This window comes from Gadus chalcogrammus, chromosome 4 (assembly GCF_026213295.1).
Source record: "Gadus chalcogrammus isolate NIFS_2021 chromosome 4, NIFS_Gcha_1.0, whole genome shotgun sequence".
Lineage (NCBI taxonomy): Eukaryota > Metazoa > Chordata > Actinopteri > Gadiformes > Gadidae > Gadus > Gadus chalcogrammus.
In genome coordinates this window covers 28089136-28109135 of record NC_079415.1, presented here as the reverse complement: position 1 = coordinate 28109135, position 20000 = coordinate 28089136, and the positions used below count along the sequence as shown (strand labels likewise).

The 20000-nt window shown below is 45.0% G+C and overlaps 1 protein-coding gene across 6 annotated transcripts; it reads right to left on the bottom strand.

Annotated features, from left to right (window-relative positions):
* Positions 1-325: 325 nt before the first annotated feature.
* On the bottom strand, positions 326-11918 carry cobll1a (cordon-bleu WH2 repeat protein-like 1a). Of its 6 annotated transcripts, none has more exons than XM_056589510.1 (10): positions 11825-11918; positions 10249-10387; positions 9348-9549; positions 8713-8938; positions 8005-8070; positions 7752-7864; positions 7254-7448; positions 6303-6405; positions 1591-2840; positions 326-1192 (listed from the first exon to the last, which is right to left on the bottom strand). In XM_056589510.1, the coding sequence occupies exons 2-10, from the start codon at positions 10338-10340 to the stop codon at positions 1139-1141; spliced, it is 2301 nt and encodes a 766-aa protein (XP_056445485.1). In that variant the 5' UTR covers positions 10341-10387; positions 11825-11918; the 3' UTR covers positions 326-1138. The 6 variants fall into 6 exon arrangements, with proteins under 6 accessions (XP_056445485.1, XP_056445486.1, XP_056445491.1 ...); XM_056589511.1 differs by lacking the exon at positions 11825-11918 and adding an exon at positions 10939-11124; XM_056589516.1 differs by lacking the exon at positions 11825-11918 and having other exon boundaries at positions 7752-7831; positions 10249-10916.
* Positions 11919-20000: the final 8082 nt, after the last annotated feature.

Genomic DNA, 20000 nt, shown 5'->3' with positions numbered 1-20000 from the left:
GCGAGACAGAGACAGAGAGAGAGAGACTTGAAGCTTGCCCACCCGGGAAGCCGAGCAGGGTTTTAGCCAGGGGCGGTTTTGGCTCTGGACTCGCGTACCGGCGCTCCGCACCGTGGCTCCCAGGCCAGGGCCAGAAAATCAATACCTAGAAATAATACCGCAGATTTCTTTTGGCACCCTCGAATAGGCCAACTTCCCTAGCATCGCCTCAAGTGTTCCGGTCAGTTAGACGCACACCAGTGTGTGAAACAATATTATAAATAAAGAAGGAATAGTGGAATTTATTCCGAGTGTTGAAATTCATGGACTAAACTTCAAACTTGGCTCATTGTTGTTACATTGGTTTATTTATTTTTTTGCCATCATCACATTTATTCACGTCCACCATGAGGTTTATTAGTTTACATTTATATAAGAATATGTATGTGTGAAATCTCTTGGCAATATTGCATGGACATGGAAATGTGCTTTGAAAGGAAATTAGAGTGCATTTTTTACACGTTGCATATAATGCTTTACTTAGGCCAACACTGAAAGACGCCGTTATATATATTAAGCCCTAACCAGTGTCTCTGGAAGCTTTCATACAACACATGAGCCCCATGTTCATCAGCAGCCAACACTGCCATCGAGTGGCTGAAAACACACTTGCATTTTATAGCCTTGTTGTTTAAACATAGGTTCACTTCCACTCTATTTTACAGCATAAATAACAAAACGCAAATACATTGTCGAAAGCAACATTTGACCTCAGGTCCACATTGTGATTATCTTGAAACACAAGAAAAGCCCCCGAAACAAAACAAAATAGATACTTTCATGTCACGCATACATTCTCTTAAGAGAAACTGAAACAGGAAGTAAAAGGAGCAAACAGGAAGTGAGGCTCTAACAGGAAGCTATGTGCTCAGCCTCTAGCGTGCCATACCTTTGGTCATGTCGATAACAAAAAGTATTGTTTACGTTCCCCGTGTGAACAAGAGTCACAAACACGGGACGGGACAATCCATAGCGTGCCAAAACTAAAAATGTTAATAAAAGGAAAAACATTTCAAAGATGACAGACATTTTGAATGAAGTCACTCGAGGCTAACCGGGTGAGGCTCTGTCTCCATGGCCACCTGTGGCCCACTTCAGGTCACCCCGGGCAGGAGCCGCTGTTGACCGAAGACTGGGGGAGCCAGGAGGGCACCTGAGAGAGAGAGAGAGAGAGAGAGATCTGTAACGTATATAAAAAAATCTTTTTTTTATTTTTTATATCTATCTCAATCCATATAAAAGATATCTAGGCTAAATCATTCCAAATGATATACCATCTTTGAGTGGTGTTGTAAAGTCATGAAATTAAGATATTGACTTATTGCAAGAGTGTGAATTTTGACTTAAAGAGAATATGCCCCAAGAAGTTTTACTCTAATACCAACCTCAACATATACTACCACCAAACTATTAACGTAATGAAAAGTCAGTTGGACACTCAAAACATCATGTTCTTTATATCGATCTTAAAAAGTCTTCATATTTATTGCTATGAACACATAAAAAAAAAAAAAACGTCCATAACCAACGATAAAAATGGAGGCCCCTTACTGGGTTGGCTCCGGAGCGGCTCCTGAACAGGCTCCCGTAGCCACGCCCCTGGACCTGGGCCGAGCGCGTCCTCTGCACCGCCAGGGCCACCGCCTGGGCGAAGCGGGACGGGGCCGTGCTCACCCTCTTCAGGGGGGACGAGGCGTCCTTCGTTGGGGTTCCTGGACCGCCAGGGGTCTGGGTGGAAGAGGAGGGTGGGGGAGGGGGAGGAAGAGCCGAAGACGACCGGAGCAGGGTGGATCGTTCGTCTGGCACGCCGTCCTGGTCGTCGTAGGCAACGGGCGGAGGAGGTGGAGGGAAATGCTCGTCGTCTTCATCGGGGACTTCGTCGTAGTCCCCCTCCCCCTGGATCTCCTCCTTTTGGACCCCCTTGTCTTTCACCACCACCGCCTCGTGGACCGACACCTTGGCCTCCGTGTCGCGGACCACCTGGTCCTCCTCCACCTGGGCAGCCCGTGTCTCAGGTTCTGGACCGGGCCGGTCCACCTCCGCGCCCCCTTCTTGAGATCCGGAGTCTTGCGGTGCGGGACCGGCCACCTCTGCCTGAGGGACGTCTACCTCTCCCTGGACCCCGTCGGAGTCAGCGCTCAGCGAGGTCTGGGCCCCCCCGTCGGCCACGGGACCCCTGGCGGCCGGAGAAGAGGTCCGGGGCTCCGGGCTCCCTGGGGGGTCACCGTCGGCTCGGCTCTCCCCGTCCTCGGGGTCCCATCTGGTAGTCGATATCCGGTCGTCCGGGACAACCAGGCCCTGATCCACCTCGTAGAGGCGGTGCTTCTTTGCGGGCACCACCTTGAACGTGGTCATCCCCTTCCTCTGCAACGCATCCCCCCACACCTCTGGGTGTGGGGGGATGCCACCTTGCCCACCAATCAGACACCTGGGCCCCAGCAATGGCTCATGGGTAAGGGAGACATCCTCGTCGCCTTCATCGCCGTGGGGTTTAGAGAAGGAAGCGTCGCCACAACGTCGGTTCGGCAGCTTCCCGTTGGACAGGGAGGAGTTGATGATCTGGGAGAGGACGGAGTGACCCTGAGAGAACACTTTGCCCGCACGCTGGGGTTCGGGCAAAGAGCTCGGGCCCGAGTCGCAGCCGTCGTCCTGGGGTGGTGGCAGGAGCTGGGTGGGAGAGGAGGAGATGGTCGAAGAGGAGGAGGTGGATGAAGAGGAGCGGAGAGGGGAGCCCGTTCTGCTTTCGTCGGCGGAGTCGCCCTGCGGCCTCAACTCCCATGTGCGATCGGAGTTAGAAATCCCTGAAAGGCAAGGGACAGTTTCAAAACATAATACGGATACAGTTGTGAGTGTTGTGTTAATATCGCTTAAGAATTGGTTGGATAAATATACCACCTTGACAGTTTTGTTTCATTAAATCAGTTTAGATTAGATTTCCATTCATGAAACATAAAGACAGATATCAACTTTCATCATAAAGTCTCAAAAAAAGACATGCGATACATCACAATGACATCCATATCCTATAATAGAAATTTGATTTTTTTACTTGCTAAATTACTTTATTACCGAATCAATTTAAACTTAATTCAATTCAAGGCAATTAAAATGTTCATCATTATGGTTCTATAGGCGTGCCAGTGCCAATAATTAACACATCATCCTATTCCAGTGGAAACAAGTTTCAGTGTCATTAAGCTGATTCATAGTTTACTCAGCACCTGAATAGGAAAATGTAAAATGTAGGCTCTTCTGATGAAGACATCAGCTGAATGACTAAATGTAAATTAATTAATGTTTTAAACAGGATCGCCTGGATTTCCAGTCTTTTCTTGTGGTCATAAAAGAGAGCCTGGAGGAGGAACCTAACAGTGAGGGCTGGCCTATCACTACTTGTGATTGGGCGGATTGTACTAGACAAAAGTGGAAGGGAGGAATGGGCAGCTGGATGAACCAATGACTGGCTGACACCATGGGTCTGAAGGGCAATGACAGTCAGAGGCTGAACGGTAAAAGCCACACATCGGGTCAGGCGAGAAACTTGACACGTTTTGGATCTGGTTTGTGAAGTCTTGATCTCTTTTTATTAACATTAGATCACCTTAGGGTACATGATTCTAACACTGTTTTATGATGGGAGGTTATTACCATAACTTAAACTTATTTCTGAAACACGCACACAACTTTAGAAAGAACAAATGAAAAGACAAATGGTCAAATGCACAATGTTCCCTTGGATGTAAGAAAGCGCAAAAACAAAAGAAGCTATTCTATTGTTGTTCCATGTTGATCCAAAAAAGGCAACAGTCCACCAGAGTGAGAAATGTCGAAGATCTTTTACAAAATAATAAGCAAGCAAAATACATAGAGGAAAAACAGTTGCAAAAAAGCAGTTGAAAATCAGTTAGACAAAAAATAGAAAATAAAAAACAGCATGGGGCGCTGACAGTAAACACCACACAATGGTAGAAGCCTCAAAATAAACCACAAAAACAATCATACCTAAACCACACACACACACACACACACACACACACACACACACACACACACACACACACACACACACACACACACACACACACACACACACACACACACACACACACACACACACACACACACACACACACACACGAGAAGGAAAAAGCAGACACAGGAGGAGACCACAGCAGCATGCGAGTGAAGACCGAGAGGAGGAGGAGGAGGAGGTGCTGGAGGAGGAGGAGGTGGTGCTTGGACAGGAGCATCAGAGGAGGTTGGAGGAGGAGGAAAAAAGGAGACAGCAGGAGCAACCCCCCGCCCCTCCTCATTCAACCCCCCCTTAGGGTTACATCTGAGTCTGGAAGGAGAAAAACACCCGATTATGGACGGACACCACCACCACCACCTCCACCTCCACCAACACAAATACCAGCCCCCCCTGCCGACTCCCCACAATCACCACAGCAGTCAAGAATGTCTGTGGTTATTGCTGCTGCATGTTCGGCCCTTGTAATTACCTCAATGTTTGTTTTTTGTACGTACTCAAGCACTTAACCATTCTAAAATGTACCTTTTGTTTGTAAGGATTCATGTGCAGTAAAAATGGCCCTTTGTCATCGTCGTTGATTCAACTCGATACTTTTCATGATTTAATAATTTAGCAATGCATTTGAGTGGTATACGTTAGCTTGTGGCTAAAGCCGACACGCCAACCATGTCCGCAAAAATGTTGCGTTTCCCGCCGGCGCCTAACAGAAGCGCGTTCACAAAGCCAGGTCACGCTTGTTGGCTGCGGTACATAGCTGAACCCCGCTTTAATGAAGAAGGCATCCATGGTGGACCGTTGGGCAAAGTATTCAACAGCGTGTACTCCCAGTCTCAGCGGCTGGTCAGACATGTGTAGGAGTACGAGCTCGTAGGAGCGTTAGGTGAAAGAGTGATCAACAAGTAGGGAGATGGGAGTCGCATTTTCACAATGGATTTGTGCCAACGCAATGGTATCACACACACACACACACGCGCACGCACGCACGCACGCACACGCACACGCACACGCACGCTGGGGCAATTAGAACAAGCGATTGCTGTAGCAATTTGAACAAACTCTATAGGAGAACCAAAATAAAACACATCTAGCTAATTATATTTAACCCAATGGCAAATGGCCTTGCCTTGAGTAGCACAAGGCTATGAATCAATGAATAAAACAGTCAAATGAACAAGGGCGGGGTCAAGTGATGGTGAACCCGGCCGGGGTAAAGAAAAGGCACATCAGATTTATTTAGGCATGAGGATTTACAGCCTCAGACAAAAGACAGATTAATCTTGACCTCGGCTCGGACCTCAAACATTTCATGAACCGCCCTTGGTTGGGGGGGGGGGTTCAATGTGACGGGGTTAAAGGGGTCGACTGACAGAATGCCATGCAGTCAAGTGGATTACAACTCCTTACTCTGCAATTTGGTGCCATTTGGCATGACATTTTAATCTTTATTAAACTTCTGCCCCTCCGCCTTCCTGACCTCATATAACTCTAGTGTGAGTTGGGGGGGGGAGCACCACTCCAAATAAACCTTTCCTCAGATTACTGTTAAAACTATCTACAGGGATTAGGCGTTGGCTGCATTTCGTCTGCGATGTTTCCCCTCACCACCAGGGGGCGTGTGGTAAGTGGCAGGCTGCTTGTGTAATAAAACCACACCGTAGTTATATTACCATCAAGTCCTTTAGCAGTTTCACTCATCCATAAAACTTTACGCATATTGCCCAAGGATGCCTACAGGCGAGCTGCAGGGCAGACATTGGAGATTCGAGAACCTTTCTGGGACTGGGTCCAACCCTCCTACCGCCAGACTCATCACGTCTCAAACTACGAGGGCATTGTAAAACTTAACATTCATTCAGACTTTGCTTTTGCGAACCTTGTTATTAAAACGTATACTTATTGTCAAAACACACACACACACACACACACACACACACACACACACACACTCACACGCACAAACACTCACACACACACACACACACACACACACACACACAATGGTCACATACACAATGCCCTCGTGGATGTAAGAAAAAGAAAAAGAAAAAAGCTATTCTATCTTTTTCTAAAAAAAGGCAACAGTCCACCAGAGTGAGAGATGTTAACCAACTTCTACAGCATAATAACTTTGTTATTACAACTTGGGTACAGCATGTTCTGCGGAGCTTAAACCAACACAAGGCCCCTTTAGAGAAGGCTCCTCCACGGCCACGGTCGACGGTTTGTTTACCTGCACTCCCTTCAGTGTCAGCAGGCAGGCTGGCATGGGAACCGGCACAGGGAGGTAGCGGTGCTTTCCTCTTGGTCCTCCTCAAGGTCGTGTTGGCTGAGCTCTGGACGCACAATAGACAGACAGACAGTCGGAGTGTCACCAAGACTGGCTTGGGGCGGTTTCGGAGCAGTAACAGTCTATTTTAATGTGTTCTTTCAGTTCGGATTGCTAACGTGACATTAATGGCCGACCTTCGGTGGGTGTAGAGATCTTGTCTGATATTTACAGAAACTTATTTTTCTAATTTTAATACTGGAACTGAAGGCGCCATTTTACATGCACGAGACAAAAGTCATGTTCTAACTGTACAAATATTTGAGTACAGTTCAAACACAAAGTTAATATCCAAAGATACATGCTGTTCTCACCATGGCAACCACAGGTATGAACCCTAACTTGAGGCCATGCATCACAATGTAAGGCCCTTCTAAAAACCCTTACCAACGGGCTTTAGCACTTTTACATTGTCACGTGATTTCTGTGCCCCTCCTCTCCAATTGCCCCACCTGCCATACCCAATTGCCTTTGTATTGCACTTCCCCTTTGCATCTGTGTATAAAACAGTATTTAAAACAAAACAAAAACAATGTCTCTTTCATTTGAAACTTAACATCTCATGAAAACCATTGGAAACTACAAGACGAGCCACAACCAGCATTCATCCTATACCTAGATTTAACCATTACAAATGCATTATGGGAAGTGTACACCCTTAACCATTTAAAATGTAATGACTACATTTAATCGCCTTATCCTAACAACCCATAATCCAACACCTAAACCTAAACGTTTCAAATGAATCATGTGAAATGGACATTTAATAAGTGTTTTGTTTAACACACACTTATGTCCTACACTGTTGTTAGATGACAAATGTACCAAACTTGCCCGACGACCCAACCCAGTTACCTGGGGCTCTGTGACCCGGAGGCCGCTGATGTTGTCGGGCACGCTCCGGGACGCCGTAATTGGCGGGCGCGGGGCGGGCCTCTTCTTGGTCGTGCAGGGCGTGGACGGGTCGGCGGAGCAGAGGCCCAAGGTGCTGGCCCTGACTGATGGAGCCTCCTGGAGATCCTGAGATACAGGCATGTACACCCGGCCGTCCTACAGAGCAGGGAGATCATAGCGCTTAGTCCTGCAGGTAAAACCAACGTACCATTCAGGTTGCCATGTTGGAGAGAGGCTAGCATGCAAGACATGTAATGAAGTATTATTATTCTACTGATCATATCATTAGTAAAATCAGTAAAATATAGTTTGGGTCAACTCAGAGACGACTGGTGTTGGTGTCGTTATTATTTGTGGATAGCGTGACATAAAAGTGGGACAAAAGTAAAATGATATGTTTTGAATATTATCAAAAGAAAAATTAGCATCGAACCTCAGAGTCTGAATTCGGTCGCCTACCTTGTCCTTCTTTCTCCGGAACAAACTGAGGAATCCGATGTTTCCCCCCCTTTTCTTCTCGTTTCGGGAAAGCTGCTGGCCTTCCCCACACCCTGTGTCAAACACGTCAACGACTACTAAACGTTTATCCAGCAGCCTTAAAAGACAATGAATAAAACACGCTCACATCAACATGCCCTCGAAACGGTCCCCCGTTCATCCCCACTCTACAGCACAGCCAGTCATCTGGCAACATATGGCAAGCGTGTGGTACCTGTTGGTGGATCCGTCTTGGGGGTCTCGGATGCGTGGAGGACCTCCAATGACGCTTCCGCTGCTGCTGCCGTTTCAGAGCAGAAGGACAACGAGATTAGTATTGAGGTGTGTGTGTATGCATACTGTATAGTACTATACACTTGTGTGGAAATATTGCCAAGACGTTGCAGGTGTTGCATCAACTGCATTGTCCCCGAAAAAAGAAGGCTATGTGTTTTTTGTAAAAAAATAGGTGTATTTTATTTTTTCAACAAGTTGAGAGGTTAAAGAAGGGACCGTTTGAAATAGTTGGATTCAGAGGACATCACCATTAGCATACACCATCACAAGCCGGTATTCTACTATACGACAGGGCTTGTAAATCAGAATTCATCAAAGGGGTTTAGTTAGTGATCTTCCACCATTTTGAGAGCACTCAAGAGAGCTGAATTACTGTGAAAACTTATATATACCTAAATATACCATAACCCAGACTAAAGAAAACGTAATTGTGCTACCTCTAGCATGAGAAAGGTTTTGGCAGTCCACACAACAATGTCTCTCCATAATGACAAATAAATTAGGATTTAATAATAAACATGACCACCATTTTTTAATACCAAAACAATAACTAACATTCAAATGATCTTATGCTTCCAAGATGGAGGCGGTCATTGTACAAGCCTTGTACTTCTTAGTGGGCCACATTAGTGTTCAAGCAGCTCACCGGCTGTATCTTTGGCAAACAGTTCCCTGATCCCCAGGTCATTAAGGGACTTCATCAGGTCCAAAGGCTCCTGGGTCAGGGAGTCTCTCAGCAGAGCCGTCGACGCCGGCTGGAACTCGCATTTCTGGCTGATGGCCGACACCAGGTCCTCTAGCGGCACGCGGGGACTCACACGCACCACCGTCTTATGAGACTTCCTGTAGTTCACCAGGAGACGGACTGTCGCCTGTGAACAGTTAGAACTACGTTAGACTTTAAGTTGCATGGGTAAACTTGCTTATAAACGTACAACTATAACTGTACATGCATACATACATACATACATACATACATAACATTACTCAGACGTTTTACTTTGTGTGGAACACTCGCTAAAACTATATCATGAAAATTAAGACTTATTTACTAATGAAAGTTACTGGAAAAGTTCAGGGAATTTGCATACACTGTAATAATGATTAAATGAGCTTACTGGCAAATATGTAATTCATCAATTTGTATATATCGATATAAAAATATATAGAAACATATATACATACACACATGCATATATCTACATAAATGCACACACACTTATTTTGACAGTATTCCTTATTATAAGGTATTTTGGGGTAAAAAGGTTACGGTTGGTTGACCTCCGGCGTATAAGGCCTCCTGGCCTTGTCCTCGGACACTTTAGGTTTCAGCACGATGGTGTCTGCCTCCAGCAAGCCAATCAGAGAGCTAGGTTTGAAGCAGACGTTGTTCTTGTTGTGCGACAGGATCTCCACGGTGTGGTCGGAGGGGTTGAGGTGGTACTTTGCACACAGCGTGACTAGCAGGTCTATCACGGGTTTACTGTGGACACACGATTCATGTCGTCACCTAGCTATTAGCAACGGAGCATTAATGTTGTCACCTGGCTAAAGCAACATGCACATATAGTCAGCTATAGTAGTAGCAAGGCAGATGAACAACTGTTCTTTATCTGGATGATAAGTTGTATGATAACGTGTTACATTTAATTGAGGTCTAATGTTGAAATGTACGACAGGGTCATATGACAATATTGTGAAATAATAACTCATAGTCCATCTTAGGATATCGATGACAGGCGGATAACAGACGTATGCAACGTTTTCATTACTGTGGCCTAATGTCAGGCCATGACATGTGGCCTATAATTATAACCAACTAAACAAAATACTACCCTGCACATCTTACAACAATGACAACCATTATACAATTCATCCTCATATTAAATGGGCACAAAACAGATATTAGCACATTTTGTGAACAAACATTAACATAACATTAACAAAGAGGCGTTGGGGAGCCGAAAGAGCCGGCTCTGGTGAACAGAGGTAGTCAGTTCCGAACTTCCGCCCTCCAACACGTGTTGCTGGCCGGACCTAATTGCTTAACACATTGCAGTCGTAATACTACCGAACTTACCGGACATCCTATCATTACGAGAGAATACCAAACAACAATTAACGTCCACGTGAGCAATTATTGTTTCTCTCTACCGGAGTAGAGGTATGTAAGACAGCCTACCTGCCGTGCACCGTGACGGTCCTCTCCAGCCCCGAGGGCAGCACCACGGACAGATCGTGGTCCCTCTCCGCGGGTTCCCCCTGGTCCTCCATAGCGACATGCAGATCGGGCTGCTACCGTCGCGGCCTATCTGGGACACCTGACGGCAGGGGAGTAAGAGGGTCCTCGTCGTGAGCCTAGTAGCCTACTCTGTGTTTTGTTTATATTATTTATGTACCCGTCCGCTTTAGAAAGGTCCGACCCAGCTGCGGTCTGTGGCGGGTGTGAACGTCAGTGTGAGATGCCCTTTATGAACGAAACTGATTTTGAAGGAGCAAGGCCTGCTCTTTATGGGCTTGTACATCATTAATGCATCATGGGAGTTAACGTAGGAACCGGGAGTTGTAATACTAAGAGCATAAATCAACGTAAATATACCGTCACCAAGGCTGCTATGAACTGTTTTGCCATGTCTGACATGAGAAACGCTTGACCGATCATTTCACATTAATAACTAAACTAAATTACCAAAAAGAAAACATGATCACAATCAAATAACTGCCTGCGTCCAAAATAAAGGCCGCCATTGCGATGTGACGTCATGCTGTACAAGCTCATTAGCTTGTGTGGAGTTTCTCACTATGGAATAATTCATGGCTTACTACAAAGTGACAGTGACACCCGTTTATATTTATCAATTACAACTTGTACCTTGTTTGTTGCTTCCCTTAAGGCGTTAACTAGAACTGTGCGAACCAGTTGGACTGATTACAATGCCCGACATTTAATGTCAATGTGAAAGTCAAGCCTTCCTGGGTGAATGCCAATTACCTAGATTACCAGGAGCAACATAAGTTAAACATTTTACTTCAAAAAGTAAGCAAATACTTTATATATTGTAATTCTTTGAGGCTTCGACATAAATGTACAAATGGGATGTGATTCTTACAATGGGCCATCCCACATGGTAAGATAAAACAATTATCTGATCAAATCACTCATCGCTGCTGCCTGTGTGACCGCACCCCGGTGTATCCTAACGTCAGGTTCACTAGAGCATGTTTTCACAGTCAGCTGTTCAAATTAGATCATGTGCACTGTTCATGGCCTAACACCCTGCAGCCAAGGTGCAGGCATGGCTGAACGCACGCCACTGATAACCCACAACCCGGGGAACTAGAATTGCACCTCCCGTTTGAGTGGGTTGAACAGTTGAATAGGTAGAAAATCCTGTTAATACTTGAGAAAAAAAGTCAAACGTTAACACTTTAGAAGCGATTGTTATTTAATGACTTTAAATAAATATCAGATGTTACAACCAGAAGTCACAATAAACACTTAACTAACTAACTTTAACCGTCCACTGACAATTGCCAAATAGTCTACAAGAGAGACAGTTTGTCTTCAACCATGCTGGCTGAGGACTGTCTAACTCAGGACTCTAGACAAGATTATGGTTCCTCGAGTAAGAAGGATTAGTTTTTTCCTTTTTTTAAATTCACACGTGTCTCTTTCGTTTAGTCTGTGTTGTATAGACAAGACATTGTAGCCCACTTAAAGCACCGTAAATAAAAAAATATAGGTCTTACATGCTTACCTGTATGAGGCGATGTTTTCCATTTTCAGTTGACAGCTGTTGGGTGTTACCAAAGTGGTCGGGGCTGGAGAGAAAGAGAGCAAGTGTTCCTTCCCACTAATCCTTGTTTATCCATGCCTTCCACTGAGTCTGCCTCCTCCCACTCATTGGATGACATCACTGACTCAATGTGATACACACACACACACACACACACACACACACACACACACACACACACACACACACACACACACACACACACACACACACACAGAGAGAGAGGATAACATGCTGTTATCTACTCCCTTTTGACAATGCCCATTGTAATTTGCCACGATGTATTTAAAGTTGAGCTCTTCTGTGATAATCATTTTATAAATACAAGTGCATAAATGGTTTACAAAGTTTATAAAAAATAATTGAATGAATCGTGAAATTACTCATTTCAGATGAGTGAATGATGATTGCATTTTTTGCTTACATTTTATTTATTCACATTTATGTTTTTGATTTTGTTTCAATACATTTTGGGATGGGTAATGGTTGAACGATAAATAGTTACAATACCAGATGAATAAGCTTTGAAGATGGCTGATCTGAGGAGGAGCAGCCATATATTTGATTCATATTTGTTCATCGTTCAATGTTATCCGTACTTTTCACATTTCCTCTAAAGATAATGAGTTGTAACATAATATATGGGGCACTGAATAATTGTAAACATGCACGTGCCAATGGCAGTAAATATTTGTCACGTGGCTGTTACCTACAGCCCTCAAAATACATTACAGAGTTCGTGGCCCCCCGAGCGAGCCGTACATTAGGTTTTAATCATGTTAAGCATATGGAGCACAGGTTCACGAGGTATTTTGATCATATAATCCAATTTCTGTGTGTGTTCAGTGTACAGAGCTAGTCAGGCTAAGCTAACAGATTGCAACGAGTGACCAGCTGGTCTCACCAAATACTTCGGTTTAGCCCTACCTATACTAAATCATCAACACTTAACACTTTAGTTATGATTCAAGTGCTCTATTTCTGGTGTTTAGGAAATCAAAGTGGCAGCCAAAGGCCCTTGGTATGTAATATTATTATCCACAAAAAACCTGCTATTGTCTGAAAAGGCTCATGTTTACGTTAATCTGCGTCATTCCAGTGCGAGTTCTGCCACCCCCATGTAAACTCCGGAAAGATGTTTCCATTCATCTTGAACTGTGTGTCCACTCAGACACACGGCTGTTTGCATCTACAGAAACAACATGGGGTTGTGAGTAGTAGGAGAACATAAAGCCACTTACATATGCCTTTAGATGTGTGGTGGAAGACTGGCTTTCACACTACTGTCATTTCCATTATTTGTTTGATTTTTATGTGGAGTATGGGTTAAATATTTCTGTATGTCAACAAATGTGCTCACGAAAAGGACAGGGTAAGTGTCGAAGAGTGTCCTAGCCGAAGGTTCAAATCCTAATGTCCACACCCTAAATGAAGTCACCCTTGAGCAAATTAAATAAGCCACTTGGGATAATCGTGTGCCAAAATGAATATCTAATGGAAACGAGTGGTTTAATTTCAGTTCATATTGTCTTTTAAAAACATAGAATGATTCAATTTGCGTGGGTATAGTAGCTCCTCTAAATAGCAATAGCAGTGTATAATGTTAGCCTGCACGCCCTGAACATGGTTAGCAAATTCCCCGCTCTACTTCTAATTAAACCCTTGCTGGTCACACGCAGGAGCAAAGAGTGTGGAGGACACATGAACACATAGTTAGAATAGTTTGTTACTTTGTTATAAAACTATAGAGACCTATTGCAATGTTGTATACCACTATGAACTCAACACCTTATTAAGATCTGTTTGGCGGCTAGATATTGGTTTTTACTTTTTTTATAAAAAAGAATTGATATAGGCTATCTGTTTATGTATACCTCCGAAACATAATTGTAGGCCTACAATAGGCTATTGTTTGACATATAAATTATACTAATATAATGCCTGAAGTATTTGCAAATGCTCACTAAAGTAGGTATTTTTGGAGAATTTCTTTTTGTTAATTGGAGTCAATGAAACTCGACAGAACAGTTATTTATTATGTGACACAATGAAAACAACTGAGTGCTGAATCTCTTCAGTGTATCCACTAGTGGGCGATTGTTGCGCGTGTAATTGAACAACCCAACCACCAGATGGCGTAGTTTACAAAAAGAATGACCAGCTCAACGACGCGCTGGGGCGTGGGCGCTTCATCACCTTTTTCTAACTGCTAGCCTTCCGAATTCGCCCCGGGTTTTTGCATAGTCTACGCCAATAATTTTGAAATTGCACACGTTTTAATATTCCGTTTTTATTAAAAACATGTATGCTCTCAATCCCCGTATAATGCAACAAGTGTGTGAACGTATTGGAAAACAACAATCCGTTTAGCTTTTTATTGAGGCAATTTTTGTAATACGGCCTACCTAAGACTAGTAAAATATTGGTGTGTCCAGATTTACAAAAAAAAAAATAGATTTCCATAATTGTATTATAGCCAACGACCATAAGACCCTTTGTTTTAACTTGCGCTGTCCTGAAGTTAGTTGCCATCTACATTTCGTTGGCATTTCAGCTGTAAATGGCTGCAACCTGGTTTGTTATCGTTTTGTCGTTTAACTCCTAGTGTCCTGCAAGAACAAAAACGATGAGGAATTTATTGATGGCTTTGATTTCAAAGCATGAACTTTAGGTTTGAAGATGAGATGAGATGAAGTTTTATCAGAGGATCCATGGAGGTAATATGCGGGGGGAGGAGTGGACCTGGACATCAAGGGGGAGGACCTGTCCATGCAGGGCGAACCTGGCCATCTTGAACTGGGGCTGTGACATCCCCACCCTGCGTGCGACGCCTTCACAACCGGAAACGCGGATCGATTTTTTCTCTGTTGTTGCTGCTGCTGTATGCATGGGCATTGGAAAGAGCGCCGAAACAACACGAGTGCACTCGGATGTCGCTGTCATCCGTCCGGTGATAGCGGTGGGGAGAACCGATTCAAACCCCTGATCCGTGGCTCTGAAGGGATTTGTTCTCCACCCGGGATGGGGTCTACATTGAGGACCGACCTGTTGGGCACCGTGAGGCGGGTGAGTCTCCGGGAACACGACGCTCCCCACCATTCAGGGTTTATTTCATGGGGACTGAAGCCTTTTTTATTATTTTAATAAGGATGTCATTTAACGAGGACAAACGTCGAGTACACACACACACACACACACACACACACACACACACACACACACACACACACACACACACACACACCACATTCAGCACCATCATGTCAGGGGTTTCTCGATTGTTCTTCGCAGTTTATAACCTGTAGCGATTCAATCCAGTAGTTTAATATTTTATTTAGTTTGTTAGGTTATAAGATCAACTGACACGTGTTGATGGTGACAACTAGGTCCACGTTATAAACAGCCTATATATTTTTAATATGGGAGGAGCTGACTGCCAAACAGAGATTTTAACCGACCCAGAGAATAAAAAAAGAATGACTTTTAACAGTCGACCTACTTTACACACATGTTGCCCCCTTACAACATGCAAATGTTACTGATGTTACTGTAACAGCACCCAGGCTGTTACAGATTGAGAACAAATTCCCAGACTAGCCATTAGCCCAACACACACACACACACACACACACACACACACACACACACACACACACACACACACACACACACACACACACACACACACACACACACACACACACACACACACACACAGAGGAGAAAGAAGCCCACAGCCGTTTCATTTTATTGGTTTTGTTTCGGGGATAACTCTAGCGGCTGACACACACACACACACACACACACACACACACACACACACACACACACACACACTCTCTGGGACCAGGTCACGCCCAGAAGGGCCCATCATTAGGGTCCATTTAGGGGGCTTCAGGAATGACTGGGAGCGGCTGCTGACGCGGTCCCCACCTTCAGTGCCTTCGGTCGGCTACTTTGTGCGATCATCACTGGAGATCGCAGCGTTTGCTTCTCTTATCAGTACATCTGATCCGACTCGGAAGGGTGGTGCTTGTTGTTGTGGTGGAGTAGGAGGGGTGAGAGGGTGGTGGAGACGCTGGGAAAACGCGGAGACATCAACATGGCGACCGCCTGCTCCCCCCCCCGGCACGGCTCCGTTTTAATACAGCGACCATTAAGGTATTCTTGTCCCCCTCAACCCGACTGTCCTTGGGTGGGGGTCGGTGGGGGTCGTTTCCCCCCCCCCCCCCCATGTCTCTCGAGGGTTTATCGTTTCTTTCTGATTTGTCGACTTGGCGACGATCGCGTCCACATCAAGTTTTTGCCGCCACCTATTGTCCCCCAGCCATGCGTGATTGAACGATTAGATGTAATGCTTGTCTGTCGGTGTTCAGGGTGGACTGCGAGGCGCTGTTCCTGTCTGGTCTGGTCTTTGAGGGAAAAGGGATTGATCCCACAGAACCGGTTTTGCAACGCTCTCTTCTTTCAGCACCACGGACAGCGGAGCTGAGGTCTTTCCGGTGCTTTCTCTGTTCACAGCACGACGATTACGTGCTGCCTTTCATTAGTCAGGAGGAACCGGGATAAACGTTCTGAAAATAGAGTGGCAGCCATCTCGCACGTCTCTGTTGACCACCCCCACCTCCACCAGCCAGAGGGGAACGCTCTTGAGTTGGGTACCCATGCAGTCACAGTGTGTGGATGCTGTTGCTGCAGGCCCTGAGTGGAGTCGATGAGACACACTTCGTGTACACAACCCCCCCTCCTCCCCCCTTGCCTCTCCTCCTGCTCCACCGCCTCCATCTATGACCCTAAATATCATGCCAGACACACCGTTACACCACGCACGTCTAAACACTGTGTCCGGGGGCAGGGTGCAGGGATGCAACAGCAGATGCCGGCGTGTCTGTGTGTTCTGTTTATAGAGCGGCTCTGTCCAATGAAATGAGGGCATTAACTCACTGATTGAGCATTGATTGTTTATAGGGAGACTTTGTGGTTTACGGTGGCCAGGCCCAGTGCCTGGCCGTCTTGTTGGTGGACTGATGATAATGATGAAAGTAATAAAAAAATGTTGCACTTTTAGTGTTTAGTGTTTTATACAGAACAGGTTTTAATTGTTTACTTTTTCAAGCGTAGCAACCAGCAATGTACTGGTTACTAGTGTTTGAACCCAGAACGTGTTGACGGGTAGTCAAACACCCTTTCCTGCCTGTTTATCATTGAATAATTATTATGTAGTTATAGTATAATAGAACTCATGCGTCACAGAGATACCTAATGGAGCTTAGTATAAAATCTTCACAATTTGTACAGTGCCCCTCTTGAAGTAGTTCTAGTGTCAACCTTGTCAGCCGAATGAAAACTAGTTCTTACTAGTACAGATAAGATGTAAACGAAATACAAATCGAAAAAACCAAGTTGTGGTGACATGAAGCCTGTTTTGTATCATGGTCAACTGGTGTCCCCGGTCTCCAACGGAAAAGCATCAGTAAGACAGCAGGACACTCTAATGGAACGTCATCATATCATTCAAGTGTCCTGTGTAACTGTTGCTTTTTCGATGGAGATCAGAGACAACCTGTTGCTCTCGGTTGGGTTTTCAACCGATTTCAATGGTTCCCTATATCCGCCACCGAATCAGAGCCAGATACCTCGCTAAAGCAATCGACGACGTCATCCGCCAATTGTGGTCTAGCATTGACGTCATCGTCGGTGGGGGTTGTATTGATGTCATCATCATGTCGTCAAAATAAGGCTGGTCAGCATCCAGCTCACGTTAAACAAATAAGGAGAGACCGACCCAGCCGTGAGATGTTGGAGATATCGGTGGCCCAGGGGGACAGATCGCACTCTTAGGAGAAGCAGCAACAGGGAGAGCGAGAGAGCAGTGGAATGAGAGAACGAGGAGGAGAGAGAGAGTGTTAATAATAGGTCTCCGGGGAATGCTTTTTGTTTTTTTGTGGATTAGTGATCTTGTTTGTGTCTTCAGCCGTGCCGTCTATTGGTGGAACATGCTTGGCCTTTTGTAAGAGAGACACAGACAGACATGGAAAGAGGGCTGTGTTTATGGTGGTGAGGGGAGGCAGGCCGTGCGTCGTGGCGGGGTAACTTGAGACATGAATCGATGTTCAATGCGGCGTATGTCTTCGCAAAGCCCGCTAATGTGTGGGTAATTTACTGCAGACTAGAGTGGAGTAACTACATACCGTACATGTCGTTTACCGAGCTCATCATCGTCGAATTGTGTGTGTGTGTGTGTGTGTGTGTGTGTGTGTGTGTGTGTGTGTGTGTGTGTGTGTGTGTGTGTGTGTGTGTGTGGGTGTGTGTGTGTGTGTGTGTGCGTCTGTAGGGTGATTGCATTTCATTTATTTTAAATGCAATGTAGTTTAAATCTCAGAGTTTAAACATTGTATCATTTGAAGCTTAGTTTAATCATCCTGGTGTTGAAACGTCTTGAAGTTGAACAATCCTTTCCTTCAAATAGGTCAATTGTCCTGGGACTTGTACACAAATGCACTTGTTGTAGGAATATCTTTACTGTACAGACAGCAATACATTGTTTCACTTTCTTCTGACAGATGTACTTACTGTCAGTCACTTTGGATGAAAGCGTCTGCTAACTGCCCTACATCTAATTGTTATATGTAATGTTTTGTACTCAAAGTGTCCTGTACTTGAAGTGTCCTGTAGTAGAAATAGCCTGTCGTGAAAACATTGTGTTGACTGAGTTTCTTGCTGGTTAGGTTTCCTGTCCCCTGCGGTCATGGCTGATGACCGCAGGTGGAGTCTTATTCGTGTTATCGGAGTTCCCTAGTTTCTGTCCCTAGTCCTTAGTTCAGTTTTTTTTTATTTGTGAATTCTCTACCTTGCATTCTCTGTGAAGGACTCTAGCGTTTGCCTTGTGTAGCTTTATATCATCTAAACTCCCAGCAAAGTTCTGTTCATTTTGGTCTAGTATTAGCCCTTATATTGCTAAGTGTAAACAATAGTTTCGTTTCACAGACCTGTAGCTGAAAAGCATTGTGTGGTTGGGAAGAAAAAAACATACTTTCTGTCCTTTTCGTGGGCCTTCAACAGCTTCTCCTCCATAAACATTGTGAGGCCTGAGTTTTGGAGCAGGCTGCTTGCTTGGCTTGAGCGTGCCCGGTCCCCAGCTTTCTGGTCGGGGTTGGACTGGGAGAAACTGCCTATGCTATGGGACATGGTCCACGATTAGGCTATTCATTTCAGTGATCAGTGTCATATTTTTATTACTTTCTTTTTTTAGTTGTTAGTTGAGGATGCTCATCTGTCTGTTTATGTGATGGCAGAAATAATTTGGATTATGCATTACGTAAACACGATTTTTGAAGAACATTTATTATCTGAAGTGTTGTGTTTAGTTTTTGACCACTGGTATTAGAGGTTGTTCTTTGTACATCAGATAATGATGTTCCGTGTCATCCATCCACTATTCCTTTAATGGGTGGAGTCTGTTGTCTCTCCAGGCTACGAAGCCAAGCGGGTGACCATTTACCGTGGACACGTAGACATGATGTTTCGGGCTTTGAGGATGTACAAACTGCACAAAGCAGCAAGGGGGGGTTGGGGAGGTTCAGACCACACCCAAACTATCTCTCTATGACTGAGTTTATAAGCTGACTTTGAAATGTATATTTATTTGTCTTTCTGATACTTGTCAGGTTCTGTAGTGGATACATCCCTTAGTGATATGTAATGGGGGGTTTTATGTTTTGAGATCCCGTTGCTAAGCACTTTAAATACCTACGCTAATTTCGCTAACCTACTCTGATTGACCTACTTATCTCTTTTCTACTTGACCTCCCTTACCTATGTCCCTCCCTCCTTCCCTCTCTCCCTCTTCCCCTCCCTCCTTCCTTCCTCCCTCCCTTCCTTCCTTCCTTCCTTCCTTCCTTCCTTCCTTCCTTCCTTCCTTCCTTCCTTCCTTCCTTCCTTCCTTCCTTCCTTCCTTCCTCCCTCCCTTCCTTCCTTCCTTCCTTCTTTCCTTCCTTCCTTTCTTACCTTCCCTTCCTTCCCTTTGTGACATCATCATCACTGCCCCCCTCCCTCCCTCTCTCCCTCCCTCAGCTCTCCACCCCCTGCTAAGACCTCCCCATCCCCCTTGCTAAATCCTCCGCCCACACCACACCAC

Bases quoted from the DNA above. Each gene is read 5' to 3' on its own strand.
- cobll1a (XM_056589510.1), bottom strand. From the start codon at position 10,340: ATGGAGGACCAGGGGGAACCCGCGGAGAGGGACCACGATCTGTCCGTG. The intron at 7,865-8,004 runs GTACCACACGCT...AACGTTTAGTAG, and splicing joins CAAGACGGATCCACCAACAG to TCGTTGACGTGTTTGACACA. The intron at 7,449-7,751 runs GTAGGCGACCGA...CCTGCTCTGTAG, and splicing joins TCCGGAGAAAGAAGGACAAG to GACGGCCGGGTGTACATGCC.